The sequence below is a fragment of the Aulonocara stuartgranti genome, assembly GCF_965226115.1.
Source record: "Aulonocara stuartgranti genome assembly, chromosome: 17".
Classification (NCBI taxonomy): Eukaryota; Metazoa; Chordata; class Actinopteri; order Cichliformes; family Cichlidae; genus Aulonocara; species Aulonocara stuartgranti.
The window spans coordinates 26,521,823-26,543,551 of record NC_138953.1 but is presented as its reverse complement, the minus strand read 5'-3'; the positions used below and the strand labels follow the sequence as shown (position 1 = coordinate 26,543,551).

At 41.2% G+C, this 21,729-nt stretch overlaps 1 protein-coding gene across 2 annotated transcripts in view; it reads right to left on the bottom strand.

Moving 5' to 3' along the window:
* Positions 1-443: 443 nt before the first annotated feature.
* The window catches only part of LOC309692059 (fatty acyl-CoA reductase 1), a 61,380-nt gene continuing 40,094 nt past the window's right edge, over positions 444-21,729 (bottom strand). For both annotated transcript variants that reach the window (XM_082510217.1, XM_082510216.1), the window contains exons 3-12: positions 19,465-19,640; positions 13,613-13,792; positions 11,969-12,146; positions 9,551-9,595; positions 9,343-9,461; positions 8,025-8,092; positions 2,264-2,435; positions 2,045-2,174; positions 1,127-1,254; positions 444-919 (exon numbers count right to left, since the gene is read on the bottom strand). In XM_082510217.1, coding sequence (XP_082366343.1) covers positions 757-919; positions 1,127-1,254; positions 2,045-2,174; positions 2,264-2,435; positions 8,025-8,092; positions 9,343-9,461; positions 9,551-9,595; positions 11,969-12,146; positions 13,613-13,792; positions 19,465-19,640 — 1,359 coding nt within the window. In that variant the 3' untranslated portion in view covers positions 444-756. The remainder of the gene's footprint in view (positions 920-1,126; positions 1,255-2,044; positions 2,175-2,263; positions 2,436-8,024; positions 8,093-9,342; positions 9,462-9,550; positions 9,596-11,968; positions 12,147-13,612; positions 13,793-19,464; positions 19,641-21,729) is intronic.

Below are 21,729 nucleotides of genomic sequence, written 5' to 3'. Positions count from 1 at the left end.
ACGGACATCAACATCTGTGGTCATAAATAAGTGACAACTGTAACAATAGGAAAGGTGGCATCTGTATTTGTAGCCATAGGTGACTCATGTAGTTTGAGTTTAGCTTTAATACTATTCTTAATATACTTCAGATCGGTATTAAGATGGAAAACCACCGGTGAGTTTTTTTTGGGGATGTTAAAAAGGCAGTAGATGCACTCATTGCAAAGACATACAGATATCGGAATCACCCGTGTATTGAAGACAAGAACTGGAGATCCCCACAGTAAAAAAACAAAACCGAAAAAAAAAAAAAAAAACATGAACTACAATGATCTCATAGAAATTTTCCTCCAACGATGCAGTGCCAGTATTATTCAAGTATGAAAAAAAGTACTTACAAGGCAAGGCGATGTATTGAGATTTAAGAGGGTGGAAAAGAAAATGGAAATCACACGAAAGGCTTATTGTTGCATATATAATTGGCCACTTTGAGACGAAAACAGTAGGTACAAAATGAATGACAACACTTCTTTTTGGACGGGGTTGGAGATTGAAGAGTGCACAAACCGATGACAGATATCCAAACTGAATGCTTAATTCATGGCTAGTAGACCTCATTTTTCCCTTCTTCTTCACATAACTGCCACCCCCACGTGTGCAGAGCCCTGCTTGTCCACATTAAGAAGGATTTAGAGTGTCCACAGTGGATGTTTTCCTCCTGCTGACAGCTAAAGGCGAGGGCTGCTGACTCTGGCTTGAGGCGGTGAGGAAGACTCAAATGGTTAAGGTGCTGGATGCACGGAAGTAGGAGAGGAACTTGAAACAGAGGCTGACCACAAAGTACCAGATGTTTCTGGCCATCTGGGAGCGGGCGATAAACACCCTCCAGATGAAAACGATCAGCAGGGTGTTGAAGGTGTAGCGAATGTTTCTCAGTCTGGAAGAAGACAAGAGGGAAGCAGATTAAAGACTTAACATACAAGTTCTTAAAAAGCTTAAAGATGTAAATGAGATGATAAACAAGGAAGCTTGTGCATAGGTTTTCCTAATTAATTATCACAGTGAAATTCTTCCAAAAATAGAATGATAACTGGTGGGGAAACACATACTTGAATCCTGTACTTTTGAAGGCTTGTTGACTTACTTTCTCAGGTGCTGCCTGGCAGCAGGAATGTCAGACATGTCTTCGTTCAGGACATACTTCTTGGTGCCGATGCAGTAGTTCTCAATGTACTCGGGCCAGTTCAGCTGGCGCACATCAAAGTTAAATGTCTGCAAATAAGATGGCAGAAGTTGAAAATACTGAAAATAGAAACTGAAAATAAAAAAGCTGCTATTTTTGTGACTAAAAGTGCATGTTCACAAGTGTTTTCTGTCTTGAGCTCTGTTGCAGTTGTGCATGATGTGCTCAGCTCATTTACTTATTTACAAGTAGAAATACCATTATGTACTGAGAAGGTCATGGATTCATTTTTGGAGTCAGTGTTATCTATAAAATTTAGGCTCCATGTGCGGCTGCAAAAAGGAGAATTTTTATGGAAGCTTCTTTCTGCAACTAGGTTTTTTTTTTATTTTTTAAATCAATCCATAAAGTCAAAGTTTTGGGTTATTATCTCAAAATGTTTAGGTAATGAGAAGTTCAATTTGTGAGATAATAACTTGAAATTTCAATTAAGCCCCGACTGTTTTCCCCCTCAGTGGCATAAAAAGGCTTCCATAGAGGTGTTTCACAAACTAAACTTTATTTATACAGTATGCTTCTTTCAAGGTGGTGCTGCTATAAAACTAATAAAGTAAAACATTAATATTAATCCAAGCATAATTAAAAACAAGCATGCAAGTTAAAAACCCATTAAGACAACTTCCCCATCCTCCACAAAAGTAATAAAGTAAAATAAAATTATGAAGACCAAAAAGTTTAAACCAATAAAATAACTAGATGGTGAGGTAAGTTCTGAATATTATTATTATTATTATTCTTCTTCAACACCTGCATCTTTATGTGACCCTAAAAGGTGTATTATTGGTCCAAAATTTGCACCACGTACATGGTTAACCCTACCTTCCTGTCCTCAGGGGTTAGCTGGCCCATCAGCATGCTCATGTTCTCAGAGTTCCACTCCCAGTCCTGGCTGCTGAAATACTCCAGCAGGCTGATGGCCTTGTGCAGGCGATTGAAGATGCGCATCATCCTACAAAGACGGAGGAGGTGCAGATTACAACAGGCACAAATTGATTTCTCTTTAGGCTAAAAGTGGGATTAGAAGGAAGCTGGTCTTACTGCGGCTTCTGCCCGGAGAGGCGCAGGAAGAGGTCGTAGATGAAAGCGGGGAACTTGTGGCTGACCAGGATCCAGTACTGGTTTATCAGGTAGTTGGAGGTGATGTTGGCGTTGGGTCTTCGGAAAGCCTGCTCCAAGGGGTTTCTCTTAAAGGAGGACATCACGTGGTGCTCTGCAAATCGAGATAATTGAGGAGGATTAGTCTCAGTGCCGTATTCACCTCTGAGCAGGAAACAAAAACAGCAGGAAACTGGTTACATTAATGAACGTTTATGCACCACCAGGAAGTGACCAGAGTTTCTTTAAAAAAAAAAAAAAAATTATTAATATAATGGTGACAGAAACCCAAGGCCCCTTGATTTGTGGCGGCGATCTGAATATTCGCCTGCGGCCGGATTTAGATAGCTCTAATAGAAGCATGCCGGAATCAAGTACTTTGTATAAAAGAGTCTCTGCGCTTTTTGAAGAGGTAGGACATAAGACGTATGGAGAAATCGTTTCCCTACATGGAGAGATTATTCTCATTACTCAGCTCCACATTCCCTTTACATGACGTTTGGAAAAGATAGGGATAAAATCCAATCATGTGAGATGGGTACAATAGACATAAGTGACCATGAACCACTGTATCTGACAATTGATTTAAACGTATACCCCAAAACATCAACTTGAAACTTGAACTCATCTTTGCTTAAAGATGTAACATTTAAGAAAGAAGTAATGAAAGAACTCAAAGATTACCTTGAAATAAATGATAACGGAGAAGTGTCACCTCCAATACTATGGGATGCATTAAAAGCTAAGAGGGGAGATCATAGCATTCGCCTCTTTTCAGAAAAAAGCAGACACAGGACGATATACGCAGAACTCTTCACGTAATAAATCAGATACAAACATCTAAAAGTAAAGCCATGCTTATGAATATCGATGCGGAAAAAGCTTTTGACTGTAAATTGGGACTTTCTTTACAAAGTCTTGACCAAATTTGGCTTACATCATAGTCAAGTCAAGTCAAGTTTATTTATAGAGCACATTTAAAAACAACCAAGGCTGACCAAAGTGCTGTACAGTAAATACAGATAAAAATACAATAGAACACAATTTCGTAATAACACCTCGCTGATAAAAATAAAATAAAAATATATAAAACAAATAAATTAAACCTTTCTAAAAGCCAATGAAAAGAGGTGAGTTTTAAGAGCGGTTTTAAAAGTTTCTAGGCTTTTGGAGAGTCTGACGTGAGGAGGTAAACTGTTCCACAGTCTGGGTGCAGCCACAGCAAACGCCCTCTCTCCCTTTGTCTTTAATTTATACCTGGGAACATCTAAAAGCATCAGGTCGGCTGACCTCAAAGATCTCCTGGGGCGATAAGTACTAAGGAGTTCTGACAGGTAAGAAGGTGCAGTGCCATTTAAAACCTTAAAAGCCAGCAATAAGATTTTAAAATCAATCCTAAAGGCAACTGGGAGCCAGTGGAGAGAGCAGAGAACCGGAGTGATGTGGTCTCTTTTTTTTGAACCGGTCAACAGGCGAGCGGCAGCGTTCTGCACCAGTTGAAGGCGATGTAGACAGGAACGATCTAGGCCAGCATAGAGGGAATTGCAGTAGTCTAGCCGTGAAGTAATAAAAGCATGGACCACTCTTTCTAGATCGTTCCTGCATTTCATTTCATTTCATTTCATTTTTATTTATTTCACACTTGGTACTACAAATCAAACAAAACAACCACATCTTCTGTCAACAAAACACAACAACCATGTGTGAAAAGGAGCAGGAAGAAGAAAATATTCTTATTAAACCCTGCCCCCTATCTACCATCGAACTTATATCACCGATGGGCACCAAAAATCAGGAACAAACTAATATTGACATTTCTCTCCGGTCGAATCCCAAACCAACATCACATTCATTCGCATTCTTCATACTGAGTTATCGTTTTAAACATATAACACTTTTTAAAACATTGTAAATTTATACAATTCTTTAAATTATAATGAAGTGAATTCCACAGTCTTATACCCCTAACCGTTGTGCTCATTAATCTTTGTGTAGTCCTGGCTAACTGATGTTTAAAATAAAATTTCCTTCTATTCTCTTCTCCCCTTGAACACATCAAAAATACTCTTTGTAACTTAAAAGGCAAAATATTATTTTTAGCCTTAAACATAATTAATAATGTCCGTAATTTCACTAAATCTCCTAATTTTAATAATTTTGATTCTATAAATAATTTGTTTGTATGTTCTCTATATTTAACATTATGAATTATTCGTATAACTTTCTTCTGTAATAGGTTTAAAGGTTTTATGGTATTCTCATATGTATTCCCCCAAACTTCAACACAATAGTTGATATATGAAAAAAACAAAGAAAAATATAAAATACGCATTGTTTTATAATTTAATAAATCTCTTATACTACCCAAAATATAAATACTTTTGACCATTTTCTTTCTAATATGTTCAATATGAGATTTCCATGTCAAATTCTCATCCACTATTACACCCAAAAAACGAAATTCAGTAACTCTTTCAATCAATTCTTCCTCTATAAACATAATGACTTTATCCTCCTTTACACGATTGCCAAATATCATATATTTCGTTTTTGTCAGATTCAAAGATAATTTATTTACATCAAACCATTTTTTTATTCTTAACATCTCAGAAGTCATAATTTCAACCAAGTCTTTCAAATTCTCTCCAGAGCAATAAAAATTTGTGTCATCTGCAAATAAAATCGAATTTAACCTTTTAGATACGTCACAAATATCATTAATATATAAATTAAAGAGTTTAGGTCCCAAAATAGAACCTTGAGGAACACCACATACAATCTTCAGTCTTTCAGAAGTATTGCCAAAATAATAAACATATTGCAACCTATTCTCTAAATAACTCATTAACCAATTCAATGCTACTCCTCTCACTCCATGGTTATACAATTTAGAAATCAAAATAGAATGTTGTATCGTATCAAAAGCTTTTTTTAAATCAACAAATACTCCCACTGTGTATTTATTATTATGTGTTGCAGATGAAATATCTTCAATAAAAGTCAACAACGCTAATGCCGTTGACCTATTTTTACGAAATCCAAATTGGTTTTCATGTATTAGTTGATATTTTTCAATAAAACTATCAAGTCTTTGTGCAAAGAGTTTTTCTAGCAATTTTGAAAACTGTGATAAAAGAGACACTGGCCTATAATTGTTAAAACTATGCTTATCTCCTGATTTATATAATGGTATTACTTTTGCCACTTTCATTCTGTCAGGGAATACTCCTGACTGTAGCGAAAGATTAAAAATATAACAAAGAGGAGTACTTATACAATCTATTGTCTTTTTAATTATGACCATGTCTATACCTTCACAATCAGTAGATTTTTTATTTTTACAATTTTTTACGTCAATAAAAACACTTTTCCTTTTTGTATACATTTCTTACAAATAAGCTTTCTCACTCAACTGAATATGTGAAGATATTATGGGAGAAGGAGGACTCAAATATGGGAACGTGGAATCCACTTCCTCACGAAGATGGAGAGAATTTGGATGGAAAACTATGATAAGGTTCTTATCACCCCTTGCCAAAAGACTCATTATGACAGGAATCCCCCTGTATGTTGGAGAAAATGTGGACACCAACGAGCACACCACGCTCACATAATGTGAGACTGCCCTTTGATCAGGACTTACTGGAAAGACACTCACGAAACACTACAAGAAATTTTCAACTGTACATTCCCTTTTGGAAGGAAAACAATTTTTTTTGGATGTACGCCACAGGAATGGTTTAAAAAAAAGATAAAATGTTTACTAAGTGCCTTGCTAGTTGCAAGTAAAAAATGTATAACAAAGAAATGGCTATTACAAGATGTACCAACTTTATCATTGTGGTGGAAAATAACACTAGAGATTTATAGGATGGAGGAGTTAACAGCATATGTGAATAACAGTAAGTTGGTTTTTGTCGTGCTGGGATAAGTGGGTCCAATACACTAATATACATAAGCGAATTTAATTCTCAAATTTTAAAATCAATAATCTGGCAACTGGTCGCTCCCGATTGTTCAGTGTTTCTCTTTTGTTTGGTATTTTGCAAATTGTGTTAATCAATGCCTGTAACCAGCATCGTAAACTGTAAAACTCAGACAACAAAACAAAAAAGACAGCAGGAAACTTTTGGACTGTGTATTTTAATTCAGTTTCAGGTCAGACTGAGGTTTAAGTAGGAGAGGGTTTATTTCCAGTTTACAGTTGCATGCACTTCTCCAGCATCCTTTACTTTAATGAGCCTTCTCATTAAAGAATTGCCAGGAAAAGGGTTCTTAACTCTATTCATTCATCCCTCCCATTTTAATAATTAATTTGTACATTTGATTCATGAATTATTAGTTTACTTTCTGACTGCTTTTACACTTTGTTTTTAATTTTTGGCAGTCTTGGTCCGCCATATTCGAGCTCTATGGTTCAAATGGAAGCGTGCTTTTCAGAGGTAAACAAAGAAAATAAAAGGTCCTTTGAGGACAGGGTTTTAATACAAGGATCAAGACTTCCAGAAACTCAGCTGGCCTTAATCATGGCATGACCCTGTTTCCTCTGGAGGATATCAGGCAGAAAGTGACCATTCAATGATTTCCCCACTGGGCAGCATGGGTGGCTCCTCCTCTTCCTCCTCTCAGCATCCAGTGGCGGCCAGCGGCAGGAAGCAGCCATGTGACCACAGACATTACATCACATGGCATGCAAATGAGGCCTTGTAAGGTTTGTTTCCATGACAACAATAATGTAGTGGTTCCAGGGACCGAGATGACCAGATCCGAGGTGACAGCCAGCTGTGGCCTGGCTCCCTGCAGCCTGGTTGGAAGCACCGTGGCAAACACTGAGCTGCTCTCAGAAACCTGGGACACTTGTGATATAAATATTTAAAAAAAACAAACAAAACTGAGCTGCACTAGAGTACTTCTTTTCTTAATGTCATATTTATCTAAAAAAAAAAAAAAAAAAAAAAATCTGTTTTCTCTGAGGGGATGTCCAGTGTTACTGGGGCTCTTCTGATCCTCTTGTTTTAAATTGGCTTCATTTCTAGCTCTCTTCTGGCCCAGTGAGAGTGCAGAGTCCACACTTCCTCTTTCATAACGCGATGAGTCGCAGTGATCAGACCTAATCCCGCCACGAGCCATCTGGTCACGATTTCCTTGGTGAAGAGAGCGTGCTTGTTAATCTGAGGGTCACTCGACATCCTGCCGGCCGGATATCCACACCCAGAGGGCAACGATGTGAGTTTTTTACTCTTCACATGGAATCCAAGCAGATAGATAATCTTTTTCCTAAATTCTGTGAATTCATTTTGAGACATAGACTTTTAAAATAATCGTTAACAAAAATCAACTAGAAAGTATAAAATAAAACACTTTAATCCGCCTTCAGACACTAAATGTGTTTACTTTTCAAACATATTGCAAACAAGCTTTAAGATTAGCCTGCATCATTCACTCGCCACCAAATCCATCAAAAACTTAATTTTCTGCTTCTTGCCAGCAGGTGGCAGACTCCCTCCTCTTGAAGCCTCCACCACAAACATCACAACTACATCACAGACACATTATGTCACAACACCCGAGTATTGATTTATGACGAGGAAAGCGAACACAGACGACAGTGTTGCGGGATGCCGGCAGGCAGACAAAAACAGCTCTATAAATATCCGCCTGCAGTGACAGGTTTGTGTTACCGCACAGCAAAGAGGGTACCTACCGATCTCTCCCCAGTGAAAAGGGTTGATGCCGCCGGTCGTGCAGTTGTACACCAGGGCCGTTTTAGGTCTGCAAAGTGTGGAAGATGAAGGTCATAATGATGTCTGTAGAAGGCATTTGGTGTATAATTCCAGCTTATCTGTTTGTGTGGTGAAACTGTGCTGATATAAAAGGCTGATCTTATATTTAAAACTGTTATTCACCAGTGTTTTTAACCCTTACAGTGCACATAAAATAAGTACATAAGCCTGGTATTGCACAACATTCCAAATGCCTGTACATTACAAAATTTGAGAGGTTAAGTCTTTTCATCAGCCTCTCTTAGCAGTCTGAAATGGGTGTGGATGCTGCATATTTTCTCTGCACTCTGTTTCCCGTATGGAAAATCTGACCCTCTGAGTTTTGGTAAGACTGCAGCGAAGCAATGAGTCAGACACTCCCTGGGAAAAACATCTGGCACGGCGTGGAAATGACTCACTTGAGTTTACTAGTGTCTTCTTGTTAGTGCCAAAATAAATTTGGTAAGAATCAACAGAAAAATCTTTCAAAATCTGGCATTTAACTGATTTTCCCAGACCATTCTGGATTTTTTGTGACAAGTTCTCAGTGCAATTGTTCTCTTCACATCAGGGCCAGGTTTAGATTTACACTTACAGCTTCTTTTATCACCTCAGGCTGTTATAAAAGTACTGAAGTATTACCGTTACTCTGACGCTCACTAACAAGACACACAGGAAGACCGCGACAACAGGTTTGTGTTGGGCTGCTGGTGGAAATAGCTGCACAAAGAATGTATGCAACTCTATTTTTAGAGTCACTGTTAAAGCATCTATCCAGGTGCTTGTGCCTGAACTATATTTGGTGTTCATAGAGTATTACCCCCACTCATAACAGATGTCTTCTGTCCATGTCACAGTTTACCGAGGCCAAGTAAAACAGAGTAACCTGGGAGATTTACTCTATATACAGACGTACGACATATTCGGACATAAAACTATGCAGAATATCTAGAAAAGGGACAAGAGATTGGGTTTCTGAAGCTTTCTAGCTTCTGCTTTGACTGGCCAAACTTGCCTGAGCAGGCAAGCAGCTATTGTCATATGATCATAACTTTAAGTTTATTTGCTTGTTTTGCCTTTTGTATTGAGCCCAAACATCTGCAGGTTACAGCAGAAATCCCCACAAGTTGGCCGTTGTCCCTATACCTAAAGTGCGCTTGGAAACTACAAGTTTTTAATGGAAAGCCCTCAACGTATGCATTATGGCAAATGGAGGACATTTTAAGTTTAGGGACTGAGTTTTGGGGTTTGTTTACTCACCTGTGTACAGCAGTGTACCAGCCAGCAGCCAGAGTGAGGCTGATGACCACATCCACAGGGATCAGATCTGCCACCGCATCGTTGTTGGCCCTCATGGTGCGCAGGATACCCTTTCCCGCCTTATCACAGGATGACATCATCTTAAAACTCCAAATCTTGCCACTGCAACCAAGAGCTTTGAGATTCAAGGGTAACATGTCTTACTTACAGCTATAAAGACGCCGCTTGGCCCGTTGAAGTTGTCGATCCAACCCTGAGGCATGAAACGGAGAAGAAAAGAAAAACAGCAATGAGACTGAATCAACATTAATTGATTAATTCCAACAGCAGCACACGTGTGGTTGTGTTTCTGTGCGCTAAAGCAGCTGTTCGGGGTTATGTTACTTCCTGCGGTGGGAGAACAGAGAAGCGGGGATTGTCGGCTTCAATTAGAAACCATTAAAAATGGATGAAATCACTGGTAATAGACTGCAACAGTCTCTAATGTGCGGGGCTGTGGATTCATTATGTGGGCAGAGCTAAGCCTTATCCTCGCTCTAATAATATGTTCTGGTGCAGATAAGGTGCACAGAAGAAGAGCAGGCCACTGGGGCCAGGGGTGTTTTTAGCGTGGCGATCGGCTGTCGGCTTCACGCCAAGCTGAAGACGGAGATGCAGCTTTTATTTTGCACAGCGTGTTGGGTTAAATGGGACATTTCTAAAAGCACAGACTCCCAGAATGACAGGCGCATACTGGGGTTATAAATGTACACAACACATCGACACAAACACGCTCTGCCCATCCCCCACCCGCCTCACAGCGCCTGCTGGCACGGGCTGCCAAGGCGATTGCAGGGCCAAGCGTGAGTAAGGTCTTTTGAAGAGTTGCTGCCAGGCCGAGTTTAAAACTGCAGGCAGAGCCAGAAGCTACCAACAGTCCCACTGCACAAACACAAGACCTACATTTCCTGGCTCCACATAAACAAGGACTTTCCTGTGTTGGTCTGGTATTTGTTTTCTTTTCATGCTGCATCATCTCTTCAGAGCTAGTCCTTCAGATGAACTCATGTTTTTTAATTGGGAAGAATCTGAATAGGCTGTTAGATTTCTGCTGAACATCTCTTTGAATAATCGATACATTTATGTCATCACGAGTCTAAGGCTTTTTCTGCAGTCATCAGCCTTGAGTGATATATTTATAGCTTTAACGAGGAGTCGCTCAGCAAAAAATATATATATAAAAAATAAAATGAAATGAAAGAATAAGTAAATATCTTATAAAAAATGAATAATTATTGGCAAGTTTAAAGTTTAACTCTTTCCATGCAAAATCACATAATTTCAATTAAATATTTACTGAGAAGCAATCTCGCTCACGCTGATTAGTCTGGTGCAAGTTTTCATATAAAGAAATCCACCAGAGACTGACAGCAATAATGCACTCTTCAGCTTTCATGTTTGGGTCCTTAGCGAAGCGGCCTTCAGTCCACAGCCTCCGATTTACCCTTCTGTCCTTGACGTCCGCCCAAAATCTCCCATCCCAGCAGCTGTTTAGCTTGATGAAAGGTGACTCGGGTGGAAAACGCCGGTCTTTAGCACCGACATTAGCCAATTTGCTTTAATCCAGGGCCACTTAAGATAAAAGCCACAGGAGAGCAGCACTGACCCGGGCAGGATTAGGTTGATCAATATCTTATTTCAATTTGTGTCAGGAGGACACATAATGAGGGGAGGGATTCTAGAAAAACTAGTCCGCGTCATTCATGGGTGTCCAACATGCACCTACAAAGAAACAACCAAGTCAAAAAAGGGGGCACGTTCTGAGCAGAAAATGAGCCAGCGATGAAATAGGAAAGCAAACGACTTGCACTCTGTGAGGATCCAAGCACCACAGCTCTTAATCACGACATGCATCACAGACTGTATAGAAAAGATGCAAGCAGAAAAAAAAAAAATGGTCTGAATTTCTAGTTTTGACTCTTGTTTGTGTTCATTTTCAAACACTATGGTTCCTTTATGAAAAATGACCAATGACGACATCTGGTACACAATCCTTTAAGCCTGTTTTTATTAAGCAAAGTAAGCATAAGCATGAAGGTGGCCCTACTAACTCGGCAAATCACGTCAAATAAGGATCGTACAACCATCGCAAGAGAAATGGCTGAAAATAAAGAGTGGAATATATGTTACGGAGCAATTAACTCACAAGACTTTGAGGAACAGTGTCGAGAGAAAAGGACCATGTGTAGGTGTCAATGATTGGGTGAGAACTGAAATGTTGATGTCACAAGATCAAACTGTAGAGATTAAGCTATCAGACAATTAATTTGTTGCTTTGTTTGATTTCAATTTTTTTTATGTGATTAAAATGTAGGTGTTCACAACCCAATGACTGACATCAGTCGCTGCATCCATCGTTTTTGTACACGTCTTTACAAAAACTATGTCCTATGTCTTTGACATATAGGCTCGTGAAATTCTTTCACAAAGACGTGAGCCATAGTGGGCGTGTCAGTTCTCTCTCAGCAAGATTAAAACTAGAAAAGGTCATGGAACTTTGTCAATACTTAAAAAAAAGAACATATATAAGTGTAATTATGCAAAAGTAGCTTATTTCTAAAGAGAGCAAAGTATTCAGTGAACTCACAGGAAAGGGCTCTTGCCAACTGGCTCCCACTATGGAGGGTCTGATGATGCCAATGTTGAGCTTGTCTTGCTCCTGCTGCACCACGTACTCAGCCAGGGCTTTGGTGTAGGTGTACGTGTTGGGCCTGTCGCCGATGAGCCGTGGCGTTATGTCCCGCACGATGCCATCGTCCATCCACCTGAAGCCAGAGACATAAAGCTTCAGCACTAAGCACCCATTTACAACATAATTGAGCACTTATTTTGGTGCAGTCTGAGATTTATTATGATAAAAACAATTTTTAAAAACATAGGTAGCAGGTTTGTTTTGCAGAAGAACATTAGAAGGTACAGGTTTATGAAAAAGCAATTTACAGTCCCCAGGTCATGTACGCTTACTACATTTAGACCAGCATTTTAACTCTTTACCCTGTGAATGCTGTAAAGGTCGTCATGTTGTCTTTATGGGAAAAGGAGTTAAGGCGACTTCACCTATAAGCACTGCCAAATAAATGCATGAAATAAAATGCAACGGAAACACTCCATTAGGCAATGTTCTCAAAGTTAAACCAAACCTCTGGTCCTTACACTTGAGCTGATGACAAATCTATGTAGGACGTGGCACTTAAGCTGCTTTAGTCACCCTGCAAGCCGCTATCAACCCATCTCAACCCTAGCACTTCCTTTTCATGCCGTTTCAGACATTAGTGTAATATCTGCTGTCTTTTATCATTAGTTATGCATCTCTGCCTCCCCCCCTCCCCCACAGTGTCTCTTTTGTCCCGTCTTCCTCCCCTCATGCCCAACCAGTCACGGCAGATGGCCACCCCTCCGTGAGCCTGGTTCTGCTGGAAGTTTCTTCCTGTTAAAGGGGAGTTTTTTATTCCCACTTTTGCCACATGCTTGCTCATAAGGGGTCACCTGATTGTTGGGGTTTTCTCTGTATCAAATAAAACACCTTGAGGTAACTGTAGTTGTCCTTTGTTGCTATATGAATCAAATTGAAATTACTGTGACCTTTGATATGTAGGGAGAGTCTTTGTTACTGCTCTTCAAATGCACGTGGAGGTGTTAGTCCTGGACTACATTATGAATATGAACAGTTTAAAAGCAAAGAAAACCTCCTTTCACACGGAAAGGTGTGCATGTTGCCCAACTTTTGCAATTACTTCCATGGCGCAATCTGACAATAAAGCGCTTTTTTTGACAGCCAGTTGGCCAAATGTGTGCACAGGTGTGAAAACAGGCACATAATCATGAAATTCGTGTCTCCACATTCCTGCTTTTATCCCAGTCCAGGTTCACTGCTGAATGTAAGTGAATGGATGAGATCTGTGTTGGTATCGTGCCCAGGGTGGTTTAGGCCCAGCTGGATGTGTTGTGAATGACTGCATTGTTTGTTCGTTCCTCGTAATTACTGGGCTTGATTCTGACACACTCGCCAAGTGATGCAATAGTTTATCCACTCACTATTTATTGATCTTTTGAGCGAACCTTGTTACAATCCCTTGTTTGGGAGGCCCTGTCGCGGTCTCTCCCTTGGTTGCAGCTGTTGCACAAATATGCAACTTCTCTTTTTCTTTGGGATTAATTTCCACATCACATGAATTAACCCCAAGTGGAAGTATTTCTGTGACATGGGTGAACAAAAACATCATCCACTCACTCAAGGGAGTCTATGAGTTTCTTGGGCTCGACGGGCGGCGGGTAGATGACCTCATCAATGTGCTTGCGATTGCAGTTTGCATAGGCGGTGGAGATGTGAATGAAGGCCTCGAGGTGATGCATCTGCTGGGCCAGGCTGAGGAGCTGCTGTGTGGCAATCACGTTGAGCTGCAGGGCGTGTCTGCAGGAGAGGAGAGAGAGATTCATACGGTGTTAAAAAGACTGCACGTCTCTGGGAGTGTGTGTATGTAGATGTGGGAGGAAAGGTCGTGCAAATGAGTCTGTGTGGGAGGGAAAAGTTTGTGTGTGCGTGCTCAGGTTCAGTGTGTGCAGGGAAAGTCGTTGTGTGTGTGTGTTCGTGTTTGCTAGACTACTACTATCTTTGTATTTGCATGTATAAGCGTTTGTTTGCTGACGACTGAGTGTACCATTCAAATATGAATTTGCAAAGGAGCAGGAATTTGCAAAAAAATTCAAGCCGGAGCAGAGTGACACGGCGGGATAGAGAGGCATGAAATCAAACAGAGGAGAGGGAGAGAGAACAAGACTAAATGAGAAGGAGGAGAAAAACATGTATTAGCCTCATCATTTTCGCTCTTTTCATCTTGTAGTACCAGTCAAAGCCAAGACTGAGCATTACAGCATCTACTGCGGCTCTGAATCGATGCAGAGAACGGTCCTGAACAATGCACGCTAGGGCTGTTCGATATAACGATATATATCGGATGACAATATAAAAACTTCTATCCTTTCATTTTACGCTATCGTTTGTTTCGTGGTGTCGCAAAATAAACTGTTTACGGCAATATTTTTTTCATCGTTTTGATGGTCACTGTAGTGGCTATATTAATTTCTTAAAGTTCTCTCTTTCTCTTATATTTAATATAACCACACTATGGACAGACAAGCGCCTGTTTTTATGCGTTGTGGTTAGCAACAACGACGGTAACACCATCGCCTGTCCGCTTGTTTATGTTCCACATAAACCTTTCACAATAAAGCTCAAGATCCTGTTGAGACTTTTCAAAGTAAACTGAATTACGTGAAAGAGCAGATTATTTACAGATGAGAAGTAAAAAAGAGCCATCAGGTGCTAAAAAATAAACCTTAGACTCAAACTTTAGAACAGGCTTTTCCCCGCAGCACGCTGTGTAATAGAAAACGGCGGCCGTTACAACTTATGTCTAAAAATATAGTTTCATGCATCTGTTAAAACACTGGACTCCAGCTACATGACTCGCAGCTGGAAACGCTTCCCGCAAGATGAGCTGCCCGAGATTCACAGAACTTACAGAAAATGTTACATTTTTGTGATTTATATCGTTATCGGACGACAGAATTCTTATATCGGGATATGAGATTTTGGTCATATCGCACAGCCCTAATGCACGCCGCTTTACACCTGCAAAATCTGGCAAAGTGATAACTTGTTGCTCCTTCTTTTGTTGACTTTCTCTACTTAAACACAGAGACTATAACCTTATAAATGACGCAGCAGCATTTCACCTCAACAGTCCAAAAGCAGAAACATTTTTTAAAAAAGTGTTTCTCTGAAGACAGAAAAATCCCGAAGACCACAAAATGAGAACAAATGCAGATAGAGTAATGAAGTTATTAATTGCATGATAGTTTAAGAGATTAAATCCCCCCTCCCAATTTAAACCATTGATAAAGTAGAAAATAAACATAAGTAGGGCCTAGCTGGCCATTTATTTATACAAGTCTAATAGATACTGGTCTTATAATGATGAGACAAGTGTTGTAATTAGCAATCCTCTGACTCTATACTGTCTAAAGCTGTTACAGCCTCCTCTTTCTGCTCTCCCTGCAGGGTTCCCTCCAGTAGGAGGCAGTGAGGCTTGTTAGGAGAATACTGGCTCACCTGTGTAGGCCTCCACATAAGCAGCCAGCCACTCATAACACCATGGCACATCTCATTCATCACCACTCTTACCCTGACTTCTCACGCCTCATGTTTATCGCTGCCATCATCTTCATTCTGCCAATGAAATCTATAATTGGCGTCCTCACCTGTCTTGCGTCACCTCTATAAAAAGACTCCATCTCTGGTGAAAGGAAGCACGTGTATCCGACTCAAACTTATGCAAGAATAATCAAGGTGCTGGCCTTTATCGTTTTAAAAATGTTTTCTTAAAGAGATGACAACAACAAAATCCTAACTGCCAGAAGAAGAAGAAACAAAAACAACTCAACCCACATGTGATTGATAATCCTCCTGTAGGCCACCCACACAACACATTTCACTTTATAAACCTCAGCCCTCAGCTGTGGATGTGCGTCAGCTCTGCAGCAGAACTACAACAACATACAGAGTCCATTTTGCCTAGAGCAAAGACGAGAAACGCTGTGGTCAGTTTCAACAGACACTGCATGATTCTCCGGCTCAGCGTGGGTGTCGATCACGAGGTTGCGGGAGAACCGAGAGGCAAAAAGCTGTGGGCGAACGGTCCAGTGGCACGAATCAGGTGCGGTCAGGCTGTTGGCAGCGGCAGGACGATGAAGACTGCGGTGGCGATCACCCGGTGAGCTTTTGAGTGCTGTGGGGGCGTGTCATCGCCCCTCCATCTTCTGGGACCATATGCAGGGCGTCACGCCAGCGGGACTACAGAGGGAAGATGGAAGCACCACTGCGCCCCTTCCTGCTCCTGACTCATCACCCATCTGTCTTTGCAGTTATGACTCAGATGCAACAACTACAGACCAGTATAGGCACTCATCAGAAACTACCAGCTATTGAGATCTGCTGACTGTGGAGGCCCTTTGAGTACAGCGTTCAAGACACTGAAGACGGTCCAATGTGGTCATAAAGCGATGGACATGGTCAGCGACAATACTCAGGCAGGCTGTGGTGTTTGAAGAGTGAATAACTGGTGCTATGGGTCCAAAGTGCCGAATGATTCATGCTCTCATGTTGTTTACAACAAATTCTTATCCTAACACCTGAATGTTGCTGCTCAGACGCTTCTTCTATTGTCCCAGTTTTCGTGGGCCAGTGTGAATTGTAGACCCAGTTTCCTGTCCTTAGCTGACAGGAGTGGCACACTGTATGGTCTTCTGCTGCTGTAGCAGCAGGGTTCAATGCGTTTTGTGTTCCGAGATGCTATTCTGCATATTTGGTGGTTATTCGAGTTACTATTTCCTTCCTATCCGCTTGAAGCAGTCTGACCAGTCTCCTCTGTCATCAACAAAGCTTTCACAAAGCTCACTGGATGTTATCTGTTTCAGACAGTTGTCTGTAAGGGTCACGGTCCTTTAGAGAAAAGCTCGAGTTAGCAAACAAAAGAAACTCCCAGCTGCTGATTTTTACTCATATGAAGCCACCGAGGTTATAAGACTTCAAAGTAATAATCTTAGAATAAAATCACTTTAAGGGTTTTTGTAGAATTTGTTTATCGGATAATTTTCCTAAATTTCAAGAGTCGTTTAATATCTGCTTAATGCTTAGACTGCCCCAAGTATTATCATTACTACTGTACATTTTATCAGTACTTCTCTGAAGCACAGAACTGTGTATTGATAAAGTGACAGATCGATGAATCAATATTAAATCACTAGCAGCTCTAATATTAACACTCAGTGCTGCTTTCTTCTTTAAAAAGGCCACTTCACCCCAAAAATCAAACATATTTTCCTCTTATGGCTTTCTTGCAAGTTCATTTAAAACTACAATGTCAGGAAGCAAGCTAGCAGCTACCTGACATTGTAGTTCAGCTGAGGGGAGGATACCATGAATGTTTACATCCTGTCACAGCTCATTACGAAGAAGAACCTCTACCCAAGGGTAGAGGGGCACTTGTTTCTGCACACTTCCTGGTAACCAGGTCATGATTTCTAGAAATTTTAACCCACTGCGCAGAACATTATAGGGTGAAAATCTCTCTTTACTCACAGATTACCTTAGTTTGATCAATCTTATGATAAATAGAAATAAGTTTCAAGTTAAAACCAGCTTTCAATAAATAGCAATGATCCTTTAAGTGTGGATAAAGACTTGCACAGGATGAAGACCAGCTGAGGTGTCGGGCTGAAAAGCCCTGGACTGACTCTCGAGCCTTAAGCAGACTCTTCTGATTTATGGCCTCTGCACTGCTTACAAGGCTGCCGGTCACCAGACAAGAATAATGACTCTGAGATGACAAAAAGGGGAGGCGTGAGTAAAAAACCCAGTGAAGTCATATGAAGAAATAAAAGAAGAGAGAAGATAAAGGCCACTGAGAGAGAAAGATACAGAGACAGAGAGAGACTAAAGCACTAAGAGATCGATATGAATCGGTGTGCAGCTCAGTGCAGTGCAGCAGTCCTAACTGAGCTGTCACTCAAACTGGCCCGCCTCTGAACACCCATCTTCAGGGAGCTTTTAAAGAGCAGCACTACACCACGTCAGACAAATGATCTACCTCCACTCATCCATGCACACGGAGGCTGCAAACACACTGAAGGGGCGGCCTCACTCGCTTATCTTGGGAGGAATTTCCCTGCTTAAAAGAAGCTAAAACTGAAGATCTAATCTATGAATACCGGGATCATCACGTGGGGTCAACATGTGTGTAATCAGACTTACAAAATCCCAAAAATGCAGTGCAACTGAAAGTGTCCAGACACAAGCTATAAGCAGGAATGCCAATCATTCTTCTCTTTTCGGTTTCTCGGCTCATCCGTTTCACTCTGCAGATAATTTTTTACATGAAGGATCCAGTGCAGTCCAGGCTGGGCATTTGTACAGCAAGACAAAGAAAGCTGCACACCATGTTTGTATATTTTTACACAAGCTTGCAGGCTCAGGCCCAGTCTATACAAATGGCTTCCCTGCCGCCTCCCAGCTATGACCAACTGACCTCAGACCAGACCTCACCGGCCTAGGCTGCCGGGGGCTTCCCATAATGGACTATTTCTTCTTCACTCCCTCTGTGTTTATACAGGACTCTGGATTTAATCATTAGATATTAATAATCTCTGGCTCTCAGACACAGTGAGTCTTTTGTCCAGTCTTCCTCCCATCACCCTATAACCAGTCACGACAGATGGCCGCTCCTTCCTGAGCCTGATTCTTTCAGATGTTTCTTCCTGTTAAAAGGGAGTTTTTCCTTCCGACTTTTGCCAAGTGCTTGCTCATACTGGGTCGTCTCATTGTTGGGGTTTTCTCTGTATTATTGTCGGGTCTTTTGGTGAACAGGATTCGAACATTATAGGACGGATCGTTGTTGCTTATGACAGGAAGTTACAGGTATGACTAGTCGGAGGAGAACATCAACACATTATCTAAAGGAGCACAACATAACGAGGTCATCACAGTGCTCACATCAGAATTCAACAACTCTACATTCAGCAAAGCTCCTCATAGACCAGTAACGAGCGAGACGTCCTCACTGGGACGTTGGAGCCTCTGAAGACATCACAATCAATCCAGACTGACCGGCTATCTTAATACCGACTCAACACTGACTGAATCGCATCCTACCAACACTCCGAACATGCCACGACTCCCTGAGTAAAATAGGAACCATCTATTTTCTTATAGGTGATTTTACAAACTCGTAGAAACGGTTGATTTCTCCACACCCTCATCCTGCTCCACTTCCTCTTTGCGTCATGTCAATGAAACATTACCGTCATGCTCATTGAATTGCACATCCTCTGGAGTGCACCCTCTCAACAGCAAGTTCCTGCTACAAGCAACATTTACTCAGCAATAAAGACACCTTGCATAAAGTGGAACAGGATTGTAATGAGGTGTAATAATGAAACAAAGCAGCAGGAGTCTGTGTGTTCATTGTGTTGGAAAAAAAATAAATAAATAAATAAAAAAATGGATGAAATGCACGTGGTCCTCACTTGAGCGGCTCATCGAAGCGGATGGTGGCGGCGCAGTGGAAGACGATGTTGATGCAGGTGGTGAGCTTCTCCACATCCTCTGGGCTGATGGCCAGGCCCGGCTGCGTCAGCTCGCTGCTGATTGGGATGATCTTCTGGTGGAAATCGGGGTTTTCCTCCCTCACACGGTCGAAAAGCTGCCAGACAAAACAGAAATCACTAAAGGAAAGACTTTTATGTCTTAGCTAATTCATCAGCAGCGTTCAAATAATCGAACATTTAAATGCCATATACATTTTTCTTAAACTTGAAGAAGGCTGTGCTTTCTCGTAAGATGTGGACATTGGCATTGCATTGATGCTGTGTACGAAGTGAGCTGTATAAACAAACTTTGCTTATAGCTGTCAGGGAGAGAAGAACTATTACAGTCGACTCAAACACTAAAACACCATGGCAAGGAACGCAAATGTACTTTGCATAATCGCTTCAGGTGAGGAGATTGTTCTGATGCAAATGACCTGTACATTTTCATTTCACCAAAGCAGCGATAGTCAACGTGGACGAGATAAGACCGGTCAGACTGGACTGTTTAGAATCGCAACTTAACTCAAAATGTGGAAACGGCACATAGAAAGGAAAGCAAACAGACTGAAAAGTAAACTCACCTCATGAGTAGTAATGTTGTATTAGAGTGCATCTGTTTTAACAGGGTGGACCTAGTAACTCTCATTTTGCTGCTCTACCTTATTGAAAGCTACTAAAACAAAAGGAAAGATGCGTCCAATTGAGTTTCAAAGCAGCATTAATTCCAATTATAATCATGACAGTTAATCGATAAATGAGCTCTGTGAATTGACTATGAAGTCTTAATTAAAGGTGCCTTTTTTCACTAATGAATGGCTTCAACTAAAAGAAGATGGGACTAGGTGTTAAGCCAGGTAGGCTACAGATGTGAGAGCAGAGAGAGAGAAAAAAAAAAAAAGTAGCGTGCCTGCCATCGACCAATGAGATTTATCCATCTGTGCCATGAGTCACACTGTGGAGTGTTTCTTGATAAATGTCTCAAAGTAAACACGGGTCAGTGAGTCAGCTTGCAAAAGTAATCTCCTCTCTAAAGAAAGGAATTCACTCCCCGTTTTATACAAAAACACTATCAGGGCTGTAAACCTCTGACCTGTATCTGACAGGGCCATTTGTGCCGCTGTTCGCCGCGCTTTGCTGTACATTCATGCTGAAACGCAAACCCTACTCGTGTTATTCCACCTGTTTACGCTGCCGTTCGCCGACTTCGTGCCGGAGAAAATATTCCAACATGGAGGCGGGGATTATGTGAAGTCTCGTCTAGATTTACCGGCTCGTGTATCACACGCCGTTCGCTGCCCGACACCCTGCAGAGAGCTGAGCATGTCAAGCCAATGTTTGAGTCAGGAGATGCTTCCCAAAGGCAGCGGAGTCAGATGTCATGCATTTATCTGTGCAGCTCCTACCAGGAAATTTGGCTTTGCCTTGCTGCACAGAGCAGCTGTGTTCAAAAGGCCTTTCACAGACAGATATTAAAGGATGAGAAGGAGAAAAGAAGGGGAGTGAGAGGGGAAGTGAAGGGATTGGCATCAAAACGCGTGCGCTCTGTTATGGAAGTGCCGCCCTGTGTGTGTCAGCTGTCCTAAAAGCAGAGATCTCTCGCTTAGAGGACAGAAGTTGACTTAAACAGCTCTTTACAGTCATGCTCTGTATCCTCATCAATCCCTTGCTTTTTAATGGCACCCTACTCGCTCCCAATACTGTACACCATACTGCCCATATTAGGAACGAGCCCGCATGTACAGTATGCACTGTCATAACATCTGAGAGAAAGGGGTGGGGTTGGGGGGGTGTAAGGGATTTTCTCCATGCTCATGTAGAGCCGTTATTATTATGTAATGAAAAGTAACAGCGTTATCTCCCTCTGCTCGAGGCCAACAGCTGGTAGTAACGGAGTCTGCAGGGAGCAGGAGCAGAGGAAAAGATTCTGTGTGCAGCTTTCTCCAAAAAATATCAGCACTGCAAAAACTGTCCTTTCTGTGCTGCATGATTCAAGGAGCCGCCTTTTTTGGTTTTTCCTTGAACACAAATATAACAAAAACTGAACTTTCCCCAAGTGCTTATGCTCTGCTCTACTCGCATGTGATGAGGCTCAAGGGTAGCTGTCATCAGCTAAAAGAGCTCCGGCGGTAGGACAACGTATTCACAGCTCTGACACTTAAAGAAAGAAGTGTTAAAACTCCAACAAGTGTTTTCACAAATGCC